General features: G+C 40.6%; 1 protein-coding gene across 5 annotated transcripts in view; it reads left to right on the top strand.

The window, feature by feature from the left end:
- The window catches only part of Znf800 (zinc finger protein 800), a 148413-nt gene that overhangs the window by 82099 nt on the left and 44777 nt on the right, over window positions 1–21537 (top strand). For 3 of the 5 annotated variants that reach the window (XM_048340164.1, XM_048340169.1, XM_048340168.1), the window contains exons 1-3: window positions 11554–12163; window positions 12696–12814; window positions 18888–18983. In XM_048340164.1, coding sequence (XP_048196121.1) covers window positions 12754–12814; window positions 18888–18983 — 157 coding nt within the window. In that variant the 5' untranslated portion in view covers window positions 11554–12163; window positions 12696–12753. Of the gene's footprint in view, window positions 1–11553; window positions 12164–12695; window positions 12815–18887; window positions 18984–21537 lie in introns of those variants that run through there. The other 2 variants (XM_048340166.1, XM_048340167.1) reach the window with 2 other exon arrangements.

Below are 21537 nucleotides of genomic sequence, written 5' to 3'. Positions count from 1 at the left end.
GTCCATTAGTGAAGTCATAGATAAATAAAATGTGGTATATTTATATCATAAAATATTTGGCATTCAAAAAAAATACTGGTACATGCTGGAACATGAATGATGCCTGGAAACATTATGGTAAGTGCAAAAAGCTACGTCATGTTATAATTCCATTTGTATGAAAAGTCTGAAATAGGCAAATCCACAACTAGATCAGTGGTTTCCAGAGACTAGAGGGACAAAGAAAAAAATATAACTGCTAATGAGTATAGTATTCTTTTGGGGGATGAGTCAAAGTTCTGCGATTATTATTGTGGTGATAGTTCCAGAATCTGGTCAATAAAGAACAACCTATGTAATAGTTGAGTTTCAAAGGTTAACGCTCCATCACAATTACCTTGCAAAAATATGTGTATATGTGGCTGTTTTACATATACACATACAATAAAATGATGCAATGTTTTGCATGCATAGTATATATCTGTAATCTCGGTACATGCTTTGTGGTTTCTACTTGGCTCATAAGATAAAGGACCAGTTTTCATAGTCTACAGAGGTCTCCCAACCCCATCTCATACCATGTCCTCAAAGAAGTAGTTATACTAGCCCTTTTTCTTCTGTGTATATCTTTGTGCCTGTGCCAGAATGCTGCCTAGAATAATCCTTCCACTTCATTGCATTTGGGTACTTCCTTGTTGCTTCTTCCTTGACTTCCTGCCAAAGTCAAATTCTTCTGTTGTGCTCTTATCATATTGTATACATTTTATTTGCATTTTAGATGAGGATTTTAATGAATATTTTACTTCAATGAGACTTTAAGCTCCTTGAAGGATGGTTTTGTTGATCCTTATATACTATGCTATAACATACAACATGCAGTACATAATCTATTTATAGAAACTAATGAATATTTATCTAGTTACTCATGAGTGAGTCATTTTCTTTTTGGTCTCTGTGAAATAATTTTAGTTTATGTGCACTTATGCCCATTTATTTGTTCACTCAAAAATGTTCATTGAAGTTAGGCGCTGGTGGCTCATTCTTGTAATCCTAGCTACTCAAGAGGCTCAGTTGTAAGGGTTGGGATTCAAGGGCAGCCTAGGCAAGAAAGTCCATAAAACTCTCATCTACAATTAACCACCAAAAAGCTGGAAGTAGATGTATGGCTCAATTGGCAGAGTGCTAGCCTTGAACAAAAGAAGCTCGGGGACAGCATCCAGGCCCTGAGTTCAAGCCCCAGGACTGCAAAAAAAAAAGTTTATTGAATACCTACTATGTGACACACAAAGGATGATTGTGACTCATGAAATAAGTGGTTTAATCAAATATGATTTGGGAGCAGGGCTCATTTTACCTATGAGGATTGTGAATGCAGCAAAGATACAGAAGTTAACTTAGGGAATTTTTGCTCAAGGTTAGTACTCTATCACTTGAGCCACAGCTCCATTTTCAGCTCTTTTGGTGGTAAATTGGAGATAAGAGTCTCATGGACTTGCCTGTCTGGGATGGTTTTGAACCACAGTCCTCATATCTCAGCCTCCTGAGTAGCTAGGTTTATAGGTCTAGCTCCTGGCTTGTTTATATCTTTTTGAGAATGAGTAGGACCCAGACTGATCCCAGTTTTTTTTTATATAATAATTATGCTCCTAAGAATACTGGATTGGTAGAGAGCCATGAGTATACTAGGCATTTTTTTCCCCTGGGGATGTAGCAATAATTCCCCTGAACCTACAAACTTTCTCTGTGTATATAAGGCAGTATCAGAGTAAAAGCATGTCAGATTGAAGAGAATTGTATTCTATATCACAGAAAAATAACTTCCTTTATTCCCATGCTCAAGGGGTATATGAAGTGGGAAATGAAACTAGCTAATGCTTTTACTTTGCTTATAAATGAAATAATGGATCTAATATGGCTAGGCTGGTGAGTGCTAAAGAGAATAACCCCAAAATTTTTACTTAATTCCCTGTCCTCTTTATATTTTTGTCTTTCATTTTTTTGCCTCTTTTAATACCAGAATACTGCAAGGATAAACTACTAGAAAATTCAGTTTCTTCAGACTGTCTTTTAATCAGGACATATGATTTGTTTTCTTTAAGTGAAATTTTAAAGGACAGTTAGTTGATAGAGACTTGAGATATATACCAACTATTTTCAAGTAAAACATAGCACTTTAGTTTAACGAATGTTAGTCTTTCCTAGTATTTATTAGTTAATTTATGCATGATTTTGTATCTTCATATATCTGACTGTTGTATGTTGAAAATGAACAAAAATTTAAAAAGAGGATTTTTTCATATTAGAGCTCTCAGTTGTGTCTGCATGTGTGACACACCAGAGTGAACCTCCTTTAAACAATTAACACACATTAAAAAAAAGAATTACAGGAATATAAAACAGGTCTTATCTTGGATGAGGGCACTAGCTAGAGTGAAAGAGTCAACAGAGAGGGTAACGCGGTCAAATGAGGATGAATAAAGTAAAAATATTTTATGAGCAGGTATGAAAATGGAACAATGGAGCTTGCTGAGATTGATTTGGGAAGGGGGCAAGGTATGGAGTAAGTGTGATCCAAGTTTGTTGTATGTATATGTGGATATATCAGCTGAGTGCTGGTAGGTGACTCATGCTGTAATCCTAGCTACTCAGGAGGCTGAGATGGGAAAATCCATATTTGAAGTCAGCATGGCCAGGAAAGCTGGTGAGATTCATATCTCCAATTAACTACAAAAAAGTCACAGTAGAGCTGTGGCTCAAGTGGTAGGGTGCTAGCCTTAATCACAAAAGCTCAAGGACAGCACCCAGACCCTAAGTTCAAGCCTCAAGAGTGGCACAAAGACTAACAAACAAACAGATAAAAATAAGGAGAAGGGTATATAGTAGATGAAGTGAACTGGTTCAAAGTATAATGTATGTGAGTATGGTATTATCACAATACAATCTCCTTGTACTATAAAAACTTTTTTTTTGAAAGAGAACAGAATTAATGTTGATGAGGGATTAAAAAAAATAACCTACAGTAGTTTTTTGTTTTTAATCGTGGTGCTTGTTAGGTAGACAATTTACCACTTGAGCCATACCCCAAGCTCTTTTTGCTTTAGTTATTTTTCAGTCTTGAGTTTCTAGTAGGATAATGCCTAGTTTTATTGACGGGGATGGGATCTTGCCAACTACCCACCCCATGCATCTTGAACCACTATCCTCAAGATCTTTGTCTCTTGAGTGGCTGGGATTATAATCATTGCAGCCATGGAGCTATTGTACCCAGATAGTAGTTCTTCCTTAAGCAAAACAAATCAACAGGAATGAGGTGACACACACTTGTAATTCCAGCTATCTTCCAGTGATCTGGAGGCTAGTGGTTCAAAGCCAGAGGTGAGCAAAAATCCCATCTCAACCAATATAGCAAGATAGTATTTCAACCAATGAAGCTGAGTGTGGAGGCATGATTCTGTGGCTCCAGCTACTACTACAGCATGTAAGAATATTTTACATATAAATTAGGAAGTTGACTGGGTGTTTCTTTTACCAAGTAGTCATTAGCTATTGGCAGTCAACTTAACCAGTTGTTTCTAATGCAGTTTCTTGTTGTGATTGTGATCTATAGAGAAAGGTTAGATTAAGAAGGGAATTTTAGGGGAATCATTCCCCCCAAAAGCCCCATTGAATCTATGCCCAGCCTCTTTTCAAGATCTAAGATGTCAGGAAACACTAAAGCACCCAGTGACACCTAAATGCCATCCATCTCTGTAGTGATACAGAAGATGGATGGCAGGTCCCCTCAGGTTCCTAGTTTCTATGCAATACCTGCAGGTCATTGGAATCTACTTATGAAAAGCACTTGAGCGTCTCTCACACAAAGGAGCGTCTCATTAGGTATAACAGGAGAAAGTAGAGAAAAATAGAAAAAAAAACACATTTCCTGCCTACCCTGCAGGAAATGGAAGTTAGAGACTCAAATGTTTTCTATACTTTCTGAGCTGGGAGAATAGACATGTGCACAGCTGTATAGCAACTCCTAATCCTTAGACCAATGGCTTTGGGTAGAGAAGATGTATGAGACCCACCTAAATCCAGATAACCTGCAGGACTTCCTTTTCCCAAATATCCCTAGTATTTCTTGTCTCTACTGATTTCTGAAGAGTTCTAAGTTTTTTACCAACTCAAAGGAGAAGGCAGATTTTGACTGACAGTCCCTCTTAAAACTCCTAATCTTGTAATTTCACATTCAAAAGGAGGTATGGTAGGTGGGGGAAGCTTATCTATTATTTTGATTTACTTTCTAGAATTAACTTTTGAGTCTGGCCTTTTTGATATCAGTTAAAAATGATATAATTTCCCTGTCATCTCATCTATGTATGTATCCTGCCTGAGTAGGAGGCAAACAGCAAGACCCAAACTGAAAAATAACCTAAAGCAAAAAGCACTGGAGGTCTTTCTCAGGTAGTAAAGTGTTTACCTATCAAAGGCAAGGTCCTGAGGGTTGATTTGCTTCTCTCCTTCCAAAGGGGAAAAATTTTTTTCAGAAAAATATAAAGCAATTTGGTTCTCATAAATGAAACTGCCATTACCGAGAGCTAAGACACAGTTTTTTTCCCAGCAATGTCACTAAAGCCACGCTGAACTTCGACCCTTGGTTTCTCCTAGTGCCTTTTATTTTAGAAAAGGGAGTGGTTCTAGATTTAGGTATTCCCCAGTTCCTCAGTGATGCTGCCTCCAGCATTTAGGTGTCACTGGGTGCTTTAGGGTTTCCTAACATCTTGGATCTTGACAAGAGGCTGGACAATGGGGCTTTTGGAGGGAATGTTTCCCTTAAAATTCCCTTCTTAACCTAACCTTTCTCTATAGATGACAGTCACAAGAAACTGCTTTAGAAAGGACTGGTTAAATTGACTGCCAATACCTAATGACTACTTGGTAAAAGAAACACCCAGCCAACTTCCTAATTTATATGTAAAATATCCTTCCATGCTGTAGAGACCTCTCAGATACAAAGTATTTTTTTTAATTGGAAAATTTGAATGAGAAAAATAATGTCCCTTAAGACTAAGCAGGTGGCTCACTCCTATCTATTCAGGAGACTGATCTGAAGAATGAAGTTCAAAGCCAGACTGTGCAGATACATCCTCAGGACCTCTTATCTCTAATTAACCAGCAAAAAGCCAGAGCTGGAGACATGGCTCAAGTTTTTCACACACTTGACTGCAAAAGCCATGTGACAGTACAAAGCTCTGAGTTCAGAACTAGCAAGTGTATACACACACACACACACACACACACACACACACACACACACACACACACACATATGCATGTCCCCCCACCCAAAGACTGGAAGATTAAAAGTCATTTTGTACACCAGGGTCTCATTTCAGAAATGATCAGAGAGGATACACACCACTTCGAGCCACAGCTCCACTTTTGGCTCTTTCTGTAATCAATTAGAGATACAAGTCCTTGGACTTTCCTGCCAAGGATGGCTTCAAACCACAATTCTCAGATCTTAGCCTCCTAAACAGCTAGAATTACAGACATAAGCCCCTGGCACCCAGCTACAAACTTTTTTTTTTTTTTTGCCAGTTCTGGGGTTTGAACTCAAGGCCTGGGCACTGTCCCTGAGCTTATTTTGCCCAAGGCTAGCACTCTACCACTTGAGCCACAGCACCACTTCCAGCTTCTTCTGTTTATGTGGTACTGAGGAATTGAACCCAGGGCTTCCTGCATGCTAAACAAGCACTTTACCACTAAGCCACATTCCCAGCCCCCAAAGACCATTTTTAAAAGGAGTATATAATAAAACCACTGTTACCTTCTTACAAATTATCTTTAATAACAAAAGAAAAATAGCAACCATACCATGGAGAAACTGACTTGCCCCTTGAGCCAGTGATGAAGATAAACATCAAATGCACATCACATCGCCTCTGGATGTAATCACCTGACAATTTTTGTAGCATTCTCTTAAAAATATCTGACCTCAGTCTAGTTGTAAAGAGACATCAGGTAAATCTAAATTGATTCACCCTAAAATATGTCAACAGGAAAGGCTGAAGAACTGCCCCATGACATGATGACTATACTGAATATGATCCTGAATTGGGTCTGATATTGGAGCAAAACAGTTCATAAATGCATTATCAATATAACTGACAAAATTAGGACATAGACTAGAGATTCAATGATTGTTTTGTATTTGTTAACTTTTCTGACTTTTCTAACCATACTGTGGTTATACAGGAAAACAATATCCCTTCTTTCAGAAAGGACACCCTGAAATGATAAAGGAAAAAAAATGTGCATCATGCATGAAACCTACTCTTCTGTGGTTAACACAATCATTTATGTATATGGAAAGAGCAATACTTTTCATTGCTGTGACAAAGCACCTGGAACAAACAACTTAAGGAAGCAAGGATTTGTTTAGGCTCATGGCCTCAAAGATTTCAGTCCCTAGCCCTTGCCTCTGTTGATTTTGGGCTCATGGTGGCAGAAGCACATGGAAGAGGGTTCTGGCTTTGTGACAGACAGGAAACAGTGATCAAGGAAGGGACAGAGACCAGTTATAATGTTCACAGCCATGTCCGCAGTGCTCTAATTTCTTCGATTAAACTTCTGGAGTTTCCATCAAGTGGGGGTCAGTAGGGAACATTTCATGTTCAAACTATAAGAGAGAGAGAAAAAGAGACAGACAGAGACAGACATTTCGCAAAATGATTGTTCCAGTATACACCCTCACCATCAGCAGTTATTGAAAATTCCCACTGCTGTACATCTTGTCAATGAGAATTTTACACCAGCACTGGAATTGTTAAATTTCAGCAATTCTGGTGGCTATTTGATTTTTTACTATAGTATTAATCTGAAATTTTATTAATGAAGTTGAATATATTTTAATATTTTTAACTTACAGGAAAATATAAACATGTACAAAATAAGCAGACTCTCTCTGTACTTATCTTTTATGTTCAACTATCAACATCCTGCCATTCTTATATATTCAGCCCTTTCACCCATAACCACCCCAACTCTGTTGCTCATTATACTCTTCAAAGTTAAATGTACACATATTAAAGATTAGTGGTATATTAAATTTTGTAATATTTTGAAGTACAAAGGAGTTGCAATTCAACAGGTCAGTTTATAAGAACAGTGCATCTTGACCAATGTCACCTTTCCCATAGTTCATGTTATTTTGAGATGCTTGCTTTGTCTTGTCCATGGCTTTTTATAAATTCTATATGTTATGTTTAGGTATTAAAGTCTGTATAACTGATAATTAAAGTCTATATAATTGATCTATAGGTAGGTAAATATTCTTCTAAATCAATTTGTCCATGGCATTTTGTTGTTGTTGTTGGTTGTGGGGCTTGAACTCAGGGCCTTTTTGCTCAAGGCTAGAGCTCTACCACTTTGAGTCACAGCTCTACTTCTAGTTTTTCAGTGGTCAATTGGAGATAAGAGTTTCTGCCCCTGCTAGCTTTGAACCACAATCCTTAGATCTCAGCCTCTTGAGTAGCTAGAAATACAGTCACGAGCAACTGGCACCTGGCTGTCCATGGCTTTTTAATAAATTCTTACTTATCCCCCCTATTTGAACCATAATTAGATTTACATATAATTTTGAATTTAGTTATGTATTCTGACGTTCATTACAAATCCGGATCAGAGTTTACAAGTCCTAAAGGAAACATAACTGCTTCTACTTGTTGGATTTTTAACGTTTTAGTTTAAAAGAGAAGAGAAACTGAAAATTGATTTAAAGAAAGCCACCCAATGGCAAGAAAAACAAGTCCAGTGAGAAAGGTTAAGGAGTTAGCCAGGTTTATCTATGGAAGTCCACCATAGGGATGGCCAGTAACAGTTTAAAAAATAGATTTGACTAGTGTTTCCTTGTTTTGCTGTTGTCAAAGGCTTTACTAGGCATTTAAAAGCGTTCTTAATAAGCATCTGTCATTCTTGAAATAATTACATGTTGTATTTGAATGTGCAGAGCATCAGAGTGTATTCCTTTGTATCTGACTTTGCTGCTCCTCCCTCCATCAACAAGGGAAGTCTACCTAGCTCCCCAGTTCCCAAATCTATGCTAACCCTTAGTCATACTTTGACTAATACATGTGGTAGATGTAATGTCATGTGACTTTTGAGCTTTGGGCCTCAAGAAGTCTTGCAGCTCTTACTCCACCAGTGTAGCATACTGCAATGACATGAGGAAGCCCAAGTTATTCTTCTTGAAGATGAAAGGCTGGCTACAAGGAGAGTGATCCAGTCAACAATCAATACTAGCTCCCAATCGTGTGAGTGCACTCAGTCAAGCTGCCTGGTGACTCTAGCAACTGAACTACCCCAGTGAAGGCCAGTCCAAATTACTGATGTACAGAATTAAAAGCATATATAAGACATTCAAGGTAGTAATTATAAATGGTTATGTAGTGATTATATATGTACACATATGTATATGTATATAGGTATCTTTACACATATGCCTATATATCCATATATATATAGAGAGAGATCTCTGTGTGTTTGTTCTCTAAATTTGAGTATGAGAGAATAACTTAAAACTAAAACATAGACTTCCAGTTAATCATTAGGTTATACTTCTCAACTTTTAAGAATTTAAAAGTAATACTCACTGGGTGTGGTGGTACAAGTTTTTAATCCCAGCACTCTAGAGGATACCCTAAAGTATCATTAGTTCAAGGCTAGCCTGCACTACATAGTAAGACCCTGTCTAAAAAAGAAAAAGGAATGCTGTAATTATTTGTTACCTAAGTTGCTGCAGTGAGCAATGAAAGGGAAGACAGATATTTTTTACTTAGGTGGTGGTGGCTTGTACATTATTGAGGTTTCTAGATAATGTTCAAAGTCTCTTTAAACTCTAGAACCCTAAGAAATTTTAACCAAATTCCTGTCATTCAGCAACTCCATGTTCACCTCACAAACTTGGTCATAGTATTTTGATATGTACTATCTCTCACAACTGGTAGGATCTACTGGTTTATCTTTTATGTGCAGTGTGATCCCAAAAAGTTGTGGTTGGTAAAAGCAGCACAGAAAAGGGAATACCACATAATGGCTGAACGCTATTCTTACCGAGTCCTAGAGTCAAACTGCTTGAGTTTAAATGCTAATTTCACTGGGGTTTAATATTTTTGACTCAATTTCCCCAACTATAGAATGGAAGAATAGAAAGACCTCATTAAATTGTTAATAATATTAAACGGGTTAATATTTGACTTTAAAACATGTAACCACTGAGTATATTGTAAATATTAGTACTGACATTATATTATAGCAGGGAGTTAGCTAGGTGCTGAACCCAGTTGTTGTTGACGTCCAGCACATTAGTTAAGCCTCTCAGCTATAAAATATGGCTTGCTAAATAAATTCCATGGTTTATTTCTATTTGAGAAATTCCGTGATTCAATGTTTCGTTTTTTCACCTACACACACCTCAGTCTTGTCTCTAATTTTTTTTAAGGTTGTGTATAAGTTGTTAGTAAGCAATTGTGGGTAACTTCAATTAGTGTATGCTTGGTACTGGAGTATTATTTCTAACATTACATTTCCTCTTTTTTTGTTAATCTGTATATTGTCAGCCAACACGTAACTCTCACATATTGGGAATACATCCTGTACAGGTTTATGGGAATTTAGAAAAAAGTGATGAATACACTTAGGTACAAGAAGTTAAATATGAAAGTATTCTATTTCAGTTTTACTCATATGTCTTCAATGATATATTTTCATTAACTTTTTTTTTTTTTTTTTTGGCCAGTCCTGGTGCTTGAACTCAAGGTCTGAGCACTGTCCCTGAGTTTCCTTTTGCTCAAGGCTGGCACTCTACTACTTGGACTACAGTGCCACTTCTGGCTTTTTCTACACGTATGGTGCTGAGGAATCGAACCCAGGATTTCATGTATGTAAGGCAAGCAGTCTACCACTAGGCCATATTCCCAGTCCTTCATCTAACATTTATAATGTATAATTTTGTCTTTATTATTCTGCACCATTTTCATTTTACTACAGGTTGGACTGTTAATCTTCTGTTTATTAAAGTTTCTATGTGCTTAATTCAGAAAAAAAACACTGCATGAAAATGTATCAATTCACAAGTCAAAAACGCATTTTAAGTAAGCTTAAGCATAGCTTATGAAGCTAAATGTGGTCCGCAGTATTTTTTCTGGCTGCACGACGAACCCCATTTTATGGCACTATCATAGCTCATTGTACATCCTGACCTTTCACTATAAAGTGGTGTGCTGCTTCTTCACCCAGGGACAAATAAGATCGTGCGGCTTCTGTGCTGCGTAGTGTGGGTGTAGAGCATTTTCCTACCCCTTTCCAATCACCCTAGTGAGCACGCAGTTACACCTCCACCCCACTCCATCCCTCCGCAAATGCTCCCTTCAACAGTTTTGCCGAATCCCTTCAAAAAAAACAAAAAACCTGCCATCGGGTTTTGAACATGGCTTTCGTTCCTTCCCCTTCTCCTTTCTCCAACACCGACCCATGGCTGCTAGATTGTGTTTAGAACCCAGTCCAGGGCAAGGTTAGGTCAGGCAACTGCGAAGGTGTTGGGTGACCTTGGGGAAGGTGGGGCGCCCTGGTGGATCGTGGCGTAAGTGCTTTTCTCTCTCACACAACTTCGCACTGGCCCGAGGGGGGTCAGGTGTGCGCTTGGCTACTGGGGGCCAGGATTCCACCTTGGAGTTGGGGAGGAGAGCCGAATCCCTGGGTTCGCGGCTTAGCCAGGGCCCCGGACCGTCGGGGATGTTCCAGGCTGGACGCCCGCGGCTCCGCGGAGGGCAAGTGCGCCCTGGACGCGGGGCCCAGCGCGGCTCCGGGCGGCCGTCGAGCGCCGCGGGGAAACCACCAGGCCTGCGCCCTCAGACTGCGTTTGCGCCTTACAGTCAGCTGGACACCCTCACCCCAAGTCCCAGCAGGCACACACCTCAAAGAAGAAGGAGGAGAAAAGCCCAAGTCCGACTCTTGCCATCTCTAAAGGCACTGACAACTTTTTTTGGGGCCCTCCCGAATCCCCTCCATGAAAGTCTCACACACTCGGTGCCAGGCCCGTCCCTGCTTTTTCTCTAACCCGCACGGATTAGGTTCTGCGGGAGGAGAAGAGGGGGAAGGCGTGAGTGAGCAACAGTTTGGTTGCTGAGCAGCCGGAGTCGCTGGCCCGGCCCGGCCGGGCCCAGCGCGCACTTCGAGGCGCGGAGCTCGCGTCTCCAGGCGCGCACAGCTCGGGGCATCCGCGCCCGGCCGCTGGCGGGAGGACGCACGCGCGCGCGCGCCGGCGGCCCGCCGGAGAGTCCCGCGGTGGCTCCTGAGCCACCCCGCCGGCCCCGCGCGTCGGCTCCCCGCAGGCGGGGCGGGGGCGGAGGGGTGTGTGTGTGTGTGTGTGTGTGTGTGTGCGCGCGCGTGTGTGTATGTGTGTGTTGGGGGGGTGGGAGTGGGAGGAGGAAGGGGAGTAGGTGGCGTCGGGCGCATGCGCAGCGCGGCCGGGCGTGCCGGCCACACTCCCCCCACCCACTCCGGGAGCTTGTCACTTCCTGCCCTCGCCCCATCTCCGTCCGGGGTCAGTCAGTCGCTCCCCGTCGCCGCCGGAGCTGCTCTGCTTTCCCCCTTCCTACCCCGCTCCGCGGCGGTCTCGCCCGGGCTCTCCGGGGAGGGTGCGACGGAGAAGAGGGGCTGACTTAATAAAGTTTCCCGAAACAACATCTACTACCAGAAAGGCCCGAGGAGGGGGCCGCTCCCTCCTTCCCCGCCCCTCTCCGCCCGCCGAGGGACCGTTGCAGGTGGAGCGGCGCCGAGGGGCGCGGAGGGGCGCAGGGCGGCGGAGCGGCCGTTGCCGCGGCGAGGCGCGCCTCGGGTCCTGCCCGCTCCGGCGCCTTGAACGGCGGCGTCGGCGGCCACCTCCGGGTCGTTCCCCCTGTCAACTGCCTGCGCCCGCGCGTCGCCGGGCCGCCCGGCCCCACCGCGCCCGAGGGACGCCGTGAGTGGCCACCACCACCGCCGCCCCGGCCCCGGTCCGCGGAGGGACGTGGTGAGCGGCGGCGCTTCCGCGTCTGGCGGCGGCGGGGACTCTTTGGGAGCGCGTCGGGAGGGCCGAGCCCGGCTCCGCTTGGCGAGGTTCGCGGAGGCTGCGCCAGGTGGGGCCCGTGGCCGCAGGAGTTGAGTAAGTTGGGCGCACTCGGGGGTGGGCACCCGGGGCTGCGCCGTGGAGACCCCGGCGCACGTGCATGGCGGGAGGGCGCGACGCGGGCCTCCCGCGGGTGGGAGCCCCAGCCTCGGCCGCCCTGGGAGCTTGGCGGTGCCCCGCTGCGCCCCGCGTCCTCTCCGCGCGCTTCCTCACCCGCCCGCCCGAGACGGCCAGGCTGTGGCCCGCCCGCCCGCGCTGCCTGGCCCTGGGGCCTTCTCCGTGCGTCGCCCCGCGCCGCGCTGCACTGCGCGCCTCGGGCTGCGTTTCCGGGTAGGACGGTGAACCTGTGCGCGGAGCTCGGGCAGGACGCGCAGGACGCGCAGGACGCGCAGGACGCGCATTCCGGTGTCGGTTCGCTTTCCGAGGGGAAAGTGCGGGTCGCTGGGGGGAGACGGGAGGGCGCGCGACGGTGGTGGGAACGTCTTTGGAAATTGCATCCAGAGGCCGCCCGCCCCTCCAGGAAGGGAAGTTCCGTGTGAGTTGACGGGTTTGTGCTTTTCTCCCACAGCCGAGCCGCGATGAGGAGCTTCTCGTAGTGAAAGAAAAGTAGGTCGCACCCACTGAAAATGCCTTTAAGGGACAAGTACTGTCAGACGGACCACCATCATCACGGATGCTGTGAACCAGGTATGCCCTCGTTCCTTCCCCAGAACCTTGGCCGCCTCTGCCTCTTGCCACTCTGCCTCCTGTTTGCTTTGACTTTTGCCTCCTGCTCAGGAGTTGTAAAGCAAGGTATAATTTTCCCCAGCACAAGCCAGTTATGAAGTTAAAAACCTGCTCAAACAAGAGATGCCCCCTCCCCATCTCCTCCAATCTATCCCTTAAAGAAAATACAAGTGTCACCGTCAATCATTTCCACAAGATCAGTCACTAAGTCCTTCTCCCTTTTCTTTCAGGGCAGCCTGCTGTTAGTGGTATACCCTGATGCTCTGTGAATGTTTAAAACTGAAGAAAAGGGCAAAGATAGGCCATAGAACATTTGTTTTTATCTTCATGAGAATCGTTTCATTTTTAGCTGTAAGAAATAGAAAAATTTGTCACGCACTTAAAAAAATTCATAGAGTAGTGTTGAAAGCCTAAAAAAGGAGTTCAGTTTGAGTTAGGAAGGTTGATTGAACTTGATGAATCAGATTTAATTAATAAAAACACCTTTAAAATGAATAGAACTAGCTACATTGCAAAGTCTAAATAAAGCCTGATTATTTGAGTAGCAATGCATAAGTATTCCTAAGGTATTTTATTTAGTAAGTCTTTGTTTTAGTTGGAGTCATGAAATGAAAAACTTTTTGGGGGAGTCTTATGAAGAATATTAAACTGTAACTAGGTAAATGTGGTATGTAAACTATTGACATTTCTTCGAACTTTGATATGCTTGGTGACATTTATTAGAGGTTTAGTTTTAAAAGAGAATGATTGAGTCCGTACTCACTAAATGTTTTTGAACTTGGAAACAAAAGGCAGAGTGACTAGAGATAGAAGAGGGCAAGGTTTTTGGCAAGGAGCAAATTGAAGCTGCTATTCTATTCAAGTTCAAAGGCAGGTGCTTGTCATTTTCGACTTAAAAGTTACCAGGATTTTTTTATTACTCTCTCCTTGTTTTTGTCAGAACATTGTAACTATACTTAGGTACTTGGGTTTTATCATAAGAGTTCATTTTAAATAATTTCCTTACTAATAGGAAAAAATGGAGGTGGTAGAGGGGAAGAAATTCCATTTTCAGAAAATTGCTATACATGACAATAACATTTTCTGCAGCTGTGTCTACAGTACTTTGCTGGAAACAGTAGTAACTAGTTTTAATAAAACAGGCAGTCCCATGATAAGACCCAGTCTAGCCTGTTCAGCTGTTCCTGAGTCATTTAACTTACAGTATACTTTTATGCTTATTTTGTGTATTTGAAATGAAGGTATACTATATTTTAAGGAGTCAGTGGAGTTTTCTTATTTCTGTCTTTAACAAATTATTATTGAGCCACCTATTAGGTGTCAGAGTTGCCTAAGGCAATGGGAATAAAAAGGTTGAAAAGACAGATAAGGCCTTTCCTCTCAAGAAACTTGCCAGTGGGAAGAGATAAACGAATAAATAAGATGATTTGTGAACATGCCTTAGTGTATGCTGGTATAAAAGTTTTTCTTAGAGACTTTTATTCCTTTATATAGATGTTTTGGATTTTTTTTTTTTTTTGGTGCTGGTCCTGAGGCTTGAACTCAGGGCCTGGACACTGTCCCTGAATGCTCTACCACTTGAACCACAGCTTCACTTCTGGCTTCTGGCTTTTTCTGCCCTACACCCACTCCCGTTAATTGGAGTTAAGTCTGACCTTCTTTTCTGCCTGGGTTGGCTTCAAACCGTGATCCATAGATCATAGCCTCCTGAGTAGCTAGGATTATACACATGAGCCACTGGCACCCAGCATGGGACTTAATTTTTAAATATATATGAACTTCTTTTTTCTCTCTTATTAACAGATAAATTGCATTAAAGGTTTCATCTTTCTTCTACCAGGAACTGATGCAGATCAATTTTCAGACTTAACATATTAAAAGCAGTTACTGTGTTTTCTTTTGCTTCAGTAGAATTGAGCATGTTTTGAGGGCTTACTTCAAAGTTTGTTTTACCTTATGAGAGTTCATTGTCTTTTTTTCCCCCTAAGGGAAATTTTATGCTGAGTGGGAGGGTGTGTCTAGGATTGAAAAAAAGGTATGATGTGACAGTATTTAAGAGGCTGTCTTCAGGTGGAGGGAAGTAGGTGACATATGAAAAATTCTTTAATGAGCTTTCTTGAGCACAAGTCTGTTCTCATTTTGATTATGAACAGTGGATAAGTCTTCAGGAGAGCACTTTTCCTGAGGAAACCATTGTGCCTTAATGGGATGAGTCAGTTCATAGTTGACATATGCAAAGTATTTTAATTCTTTTTTTTTTGTAGCAGTACTGGGACTTGAACTCGGGGCCTAGATACTGTCTCTTAGCCTTTTTGCTCAAGGCTCCTAGCCCTCCAGCACTTGAGCCACAGCTCCACTTCTGTCATTTTTCTGTTTAATTGGAGATAAGAATCTTAGGGTCTTTCCTCCCTGGGCTGGCTTTGAAACTTGACTCTCAGATCTCAGCCTCCTGAGTAGCTAGGATTACAGCTACCCAGGCCCAGCAATTTTAGTTAACATCTTAAGAACTATTTTATGTAGAAAAATTTCAGCCTTCAAAATAGAATAGAAATGTGGCTTAGTGGTAGAGTGTTCTCCTAGCATGCAAGAAGCCCTGAGTTGGATTCCTCAGCATCACATAAACAGAAAAAGCTGGGAAGTGGCGCTGTGGCTCAAAATTGCTAGCCTTGAGCAAAAATAAGCCAGCGACCAGTGCTCAGGCCCTAAGTCCCAAGCCCCAGGACTGCCCTCCCCCCCCCCCCAAAAAAAAGAATGGTGTAAGGAATCTGGCACAAAACTCCATCAGTTATCAACAATGGACAATCACTTTTTACATTATTTTCCCTTTCCCCCACAATTCCCTACCATATCCTCCAACTGCTCCTTTCTTTTAAGGAACTTGTTCTAAGACAGTAGAGACTTGGAAAAGTGGATATTATAGTGGGAAATATCTTTGGGAGATGTTGTAAAAAAAGATGTCACAGAGTCTGGAGTTCTTGGTTGGAGGGAGATGAGTTTTGGGGGGAAAGCATGATAATGGTGTTTGGATTCAGGGCTTTGTACTTGCTCTACCACTTGAGCCATACCTCCAACAAGATAGTATTTTTTAAAATGATCATAACCTGGATGGGTCGGATTGTGGCAGGATGGTATGATATGTAAGAGGAAACATATTAGTGTATAAAGATTTCTAGAATTGAAAGTATATTTTCAAGTGAAGAAAGAATTACTTCTTAAGAATGAGAGCTGCACAGATGTGTATACCAAGTGTGGATGTGTCTAGGGCAGTGCTGAGTTAACCCTGGGCTTATTTTGAATGTTTCCATTAGATGTATATATGTCTGGTAGTAGTGTTCTTAGAAGGATGGGTAAGAAACTGGTCTACCTTTGTAAAATTAGGTATTGTCATGTGGACGTTGTTATAGAAAGTTACCTGGAGCATACAACTATAGACTGTAAGGTGAAGTTTTTATTATTCCCCATTATCTCTACCCATTTTTTTTTCGTTGTTGTTCATTCTCTAATTTTAGAATTCTTTTAGGACCAGATCCCTGGTTCTTTACAGTCATGTGGGATTTCACCTGTTACTTTTGTAGTTACTCAGTTGTTATTATGTAAAAGTATTGATTCATCATATTCAGATAGACATTGTTATCCTCTGTTTATAAGCATATGCTGTTTCTCTAAGAAATTATACTTAGACTTTGTATAATATTTGTATAACTTTTTTTCCTGTTTCTATTGTCAAGAAAGTAGTGATTTGTACTTGAGTTAGTATTAGTGGCTGGTGGACTGTTTATTGAATACTTACTGTATCTTAGGCTCTGTTTTTAGCAGCTTTCTTTATTAGCTCATTTAATCCTGACATAATCTTATGATTTGGGTACTTTCATCATCCCCATTTTAGAGAAGAGAGGAGAGATTTGTGAGTTTTTTTTTTTTTTTTTTTGCCAGTCCTGGGGCTTGAACTCAGGGCCTGAGCACCGTCCCTGGCTTCTTTTTGCTCAAGGCTAGCACTCTACCACTTGAGCCACAGCGCCACTTCTGGCTTTTTCTTTTTTATTTTTATTTTTTGCCAGTCCTGGGGCTTGGACTCAGGGTCTGAGCACTGTCCCTGGCTTCTTTTTGCTCAAGGCTAGCACTCTGCCACTTGAGCCACAGCGCCACTTCTGGCCATTTTCTGTATATGTGGTGCTGGGGAATCGAACCCAGTGCCTCATGTATATGAGGCAGGCACTCTTGCCACTAGGCCATATCCCCAGCCCATTTCTGGCTTTTTCTATATATGTGGTGCTGAGGACTCGAACCCAGGGTTTCATGTATATGAGGCAAGCATTCTACCATTGGGTCATATTCCCAGCTTGAAATTTGTGAGTTTAATTAGTCTTGTTATATGTAGTAAATGACAGAACAAGAATTTAAATGCTGGTGGGTCAGATCTGGAGGTTTTTATTTTCTTTGTCACTGTAGTTATTACCAGAATAAGCTGTTCTCAAAGTGAATTGTGTATGTGGTTTTAATTCATTTTGATGAATTGTCTTTAATGAAGTGTCTTTTAAAATTGAGAAAACTTTGATGAAATGACTTCATTCTGAGCACAAAGTTTCCTGTTTGTGTACACTGAGCATTTGACTTGGAGCATAAAGAAAAATAGAAGGCATTCTCAATATTCAAGGTCCATCATAGGCTTCATTCATTCCCTTTATCAAAAAGCTAATTGCTATCCAAGCCTAAGCCCTGAAGCTTTAGCAACACATACTACTGAAGTAACTCTTCTTATCTCCTGCATGGTAGTCAGTAGCTGAGTGGAACATTGTAGTGTTTCTTAAAAAGAGATAATTAAAATGGCAGGTCTTTCTCCCTCACAGCCTTCTGTCTTTATTTGATAACTGATGAAAAAACTCAGTGCTCCTTTTCAACTACCTTGTTTCTTATAATCTAATAAACATACTGCTAAACAGAATTTTGGAAAGGAAGGGTGCTACAGACCTATGTATGTGAAATTGAAAAGTTTTAATTAATGTTTTTGACTTTTGCTGTAGCATATAGCTCTGTGAAATGTTTTATTTTTAAAATGGGGAAACGATTGTTATTTATTAAAATGTGTTCCTTTTTTTTTCTTTTTCTTTTTTGGTACTGGGGATCGAACCCAGCATGTTGCACTTGCTAAATAAGTGCTTTGCCATTGAGCTATATCCCAGCCCTATTATTGCCAAGCCTAAGCTTGCATTGCAGAAGGTGAACGTCATCCTTGTACAGTACCTTGACAGAATCTTTGCTAAATTTTGTTGGTATGCCTCTAAGCCTGTTTTTCTGTTGATATTAACATCAGTGCATATACCCAAATTGCATTAAATTTATATATTTATCTAAATAGGAAATGAGGTAAATGGGATCATGAGATTTTTTTTTTTCTTAACAATTATTGATACCTTTTGTTGTCAATGTATGTAGATCTGGTTTGTGTTCTTCAACAGTTCTAAGAGAGTTTGTTGTACAGCTATTTCATAGTTTTAGTCTGGTTCCTATAAAGAAACTTTTAAGTTATTTCACATTTCTCTCAGTTATATGTAGTACTAGAAACTTGTGTACATTCATTATCGTGTGCTTGTCCAGTTATTTTTAGACAGTAGATTTAAAGTTTTTCTCTGTCAGATAGGCTTGTGGAGTGGTTTACTGGGTGTGACTAGGCTACTGTTACCTTAGAAATGTCTAAGGTAAGTGGTTCCTCTTTAAGCATAGTGGTTCTTTAAGGGAATAAAAAAAGCAAACTAATGTGTACTAAATGGTACCACCATAGTTAGGTCTTTTCAGATAAGCTTAGTATCTATACATAAACAGTCTTAATTTAGCTTTTAATTGAGAATTATTTAGTTCTTTTCTTCCACTGTTTCATTTTACCTTATAAAGATGACTGAATTTTACATATGTAAGTATATGAGCTTGTGATTATCATTATTAACATAAATGTAGCAAACCATTGTTTTACTTCAGTAGTAAACTATTTAAATAACTTTTTTGTGGGGATTGGGGTGGGTGTTTGTCTTCCATGTAGTTTTAATCCTGGAGCCTGGAGATCCTCCTTTGTTACAGCAACCACTACAGACATCCAAATCTGGTATTCAACAAATAATTGAGTGCTTTCGATCAGGTATGAATGTTTTAGGATATATTTTTAATCATCACATAGTAGTTAAAAATTATCTAGAAGGACTTAGGTCTTAATTTTTAAAAAAGCATTAGTATGTATACAGTGATTTTTTTCTATAGTCTACTTTTAGTTGTTGTATTTTTAAGATGTAGATGAATAAATACTGATTAGGTCTAGAAATTATTTTTCAATACCACACATGATATATTATTTAAAAACCAGTTTATTCAGTATAATGTAAAGAAATATATGTGGTATAGCTGGTTAAGTGCATCTTCCTCTTAAAGATCAATTGTTAGCTTTCGTCATGCTCTTTTTAAACCTGCAACAGGAAGTAAATTTTTCCAAGTCTCTATAAGCTATGGTATAGTAGATCATTTCCTTAGAATTACTGAGATGTTATTTGTTCTAGCTTAATTACCTTATCATTTCTTGTTTTTATTATTACTTTTGAGTAGTTGTATAAAGGGGCTTCAGTTCAACATATCAGTTTATAAGTATGGTGCCTCTTGGTCAATGTCATTCTATCCATTATTCTCCCCATCTCTTCAACTTTATCATTTGTATATAGGTTACTTTCTACTGCCAAACTCTGGAGTTTAAACATATTTCATAGAGCACAGGGTAAAAAACAACAACAGATGATAGCCCTGATGTCTTCAGATACATTTGTTTGGCTTTTATTTCTATTTGATAATTATATTAATTGTAGTATAATAATTGGCTGTATAATACATTTGTGCAGTTGCAATTCAGTACTTTTGAATAGGTGTTAATGTTTTGTATAAGTGATTGAGAACTTTCATATCTCCTGTGTAATCAGTAAGGGCTTAGGTTGCTGTAGTGTCTCTGACTTTACAGGCTATTTAGTCAAATGTGAATAATCAGATAAACACAATTGATGGACACTCCAAGGATTATTGTATTTTGTCATTATTTGAAAGCTTTCTATGTTAAGGGTAATAGGTCCAAAGGGAAAACATAACTTATGTATCTTGTTTGTTTAATATTGATGAGATTTATTTCTGTGACTTGAACTCAGGGTCTGGGCACTGTCCCTGAACTTCGTTGTGCTCAAAGCCAGCTTTCTACCACTTGAGCCACAGCACCACTTTCAGCTTTTTCTGAGTGGTTTATTGGAGATAAGCATCTCGTGAACTTTCCTGCTTGGGCTGGCTCTGAACTTAGATCCTCAGATCTCAGCTTCTGAATAGCTAGGATTATAGGCTTGAGCCACTGACTCTTGGCTTTGATAAGAATTTTGACAAGCTTGTTCTTAAATCATTGCAAAGGGGAAAATGTTTGCTTTTCTAGGATTCTAAGAAATAGGTTGTCTGGTAATGTGAATTAAAAACTATTTTTTCTCTGACTCTTCAAAATCAATTTCTTAGACTTTTTATCTCTAGTCCTCATGGCATTGGCTTTACGCTGTATTTAATTCAGTTAAGAGTTCAAAGTATTTACATATCCTTATGTTAGTCTTATATAGCCTAGTTTACAGTATTTTTTGTTTTTTATTTTTGATAATTGTCCTTGGTTAAAAGAAATAATCTAGTCAAGATCTCTTATACAATTAGAATAAATTTTCCTTTTAGGGATACAAATTATGCTGGTATGTATACTTCTGGCACAGGAAGATGGCTAATTTCTGTTTACTACTTTTTTTTGTCAGTTGTGGGCTTGATCTTGGGGCCTGGGTACTGTTTTTTTTTTTTTTTTTTTTGCCAGTCCTGGGGCTTGGACTCAAGTCCTGAGCACTGTCTCTGGCTTCTTTTTGCTCAAGGCTAACACCCTACCTCTTGAGTCACAGCACCACTTCCGGCTTTTTCTGTTTACGTGGTACTGAGGAATTGAACCCAGGGCTGCATGCATGCCAGGCAAGAACTCTACCGTTAAGCCACATTCCCAGCCCCCCTGGGCACTGTTAATGAGCGCTTTTTCTCAAGGCTAGTACTCTACCTCTTTAAGCAATAGCTCCACTTTGGGTTTTCTAGTGATTAATTGGCGATAAGAGTCTCACAGACTTTCCTGCTGCTAGGCTGGCTTGGAACTGTGATCCTTAGATCTCAGCCTCCTTAGTAGCTAGGATTACAAGCGTGAGTCACCAACACCCAGCTGCTTTAGCTACTTTTAAAATAGAAATAAAGCTCTTTTTGTTTTTTCTTATGCCATGGAAATGGGAATAATAGGATTCTGTTAAAAATATATAATTTGTAAATGATAGGATTATTTAATACTGCATTATTTGATTAAGAAATTAAAATTGATTAATTCATAAGTGCTTTATCTCATAAAAGTGCCTCTTCAACCCAATTACCTATGTAAGTTCTGCATGTTTTTAATTTTCGAGGGTAAACATTCAAAGATGAAATTGTTTTCTTATTGCAGTGTGTGTTTTCTTTCTTTGCCATTTCTTTAATACATAAGAATAGGGAGGGCTGGGAATGTGGCCTAGTGGTAAGGTGCTTGCGTAGCATGCATGAAATCCTGGGTTCAATTACTCAGCACCACATATACAGAAAAGGCCGGAAGTGGCGCTGTGACTCAAGAGGTA

Source organism: Perognathus longimembris, chromosome 2 (genome assembly GCF_023159225.1).
Source record: "Perognathus longimembris pacificus isolate PPM17 chromosome 2, ASM2315922v1, whole genome shotgun sequence".
NCBI lineage: Eukaryota > Metazoa > Chordata > Mammalia > Rodentia > Heteromyidae > Perognathus > Perognathus longimembris.
This window is presented reverse-complemented; position numbering and strand designations above follow the sequence as displayed.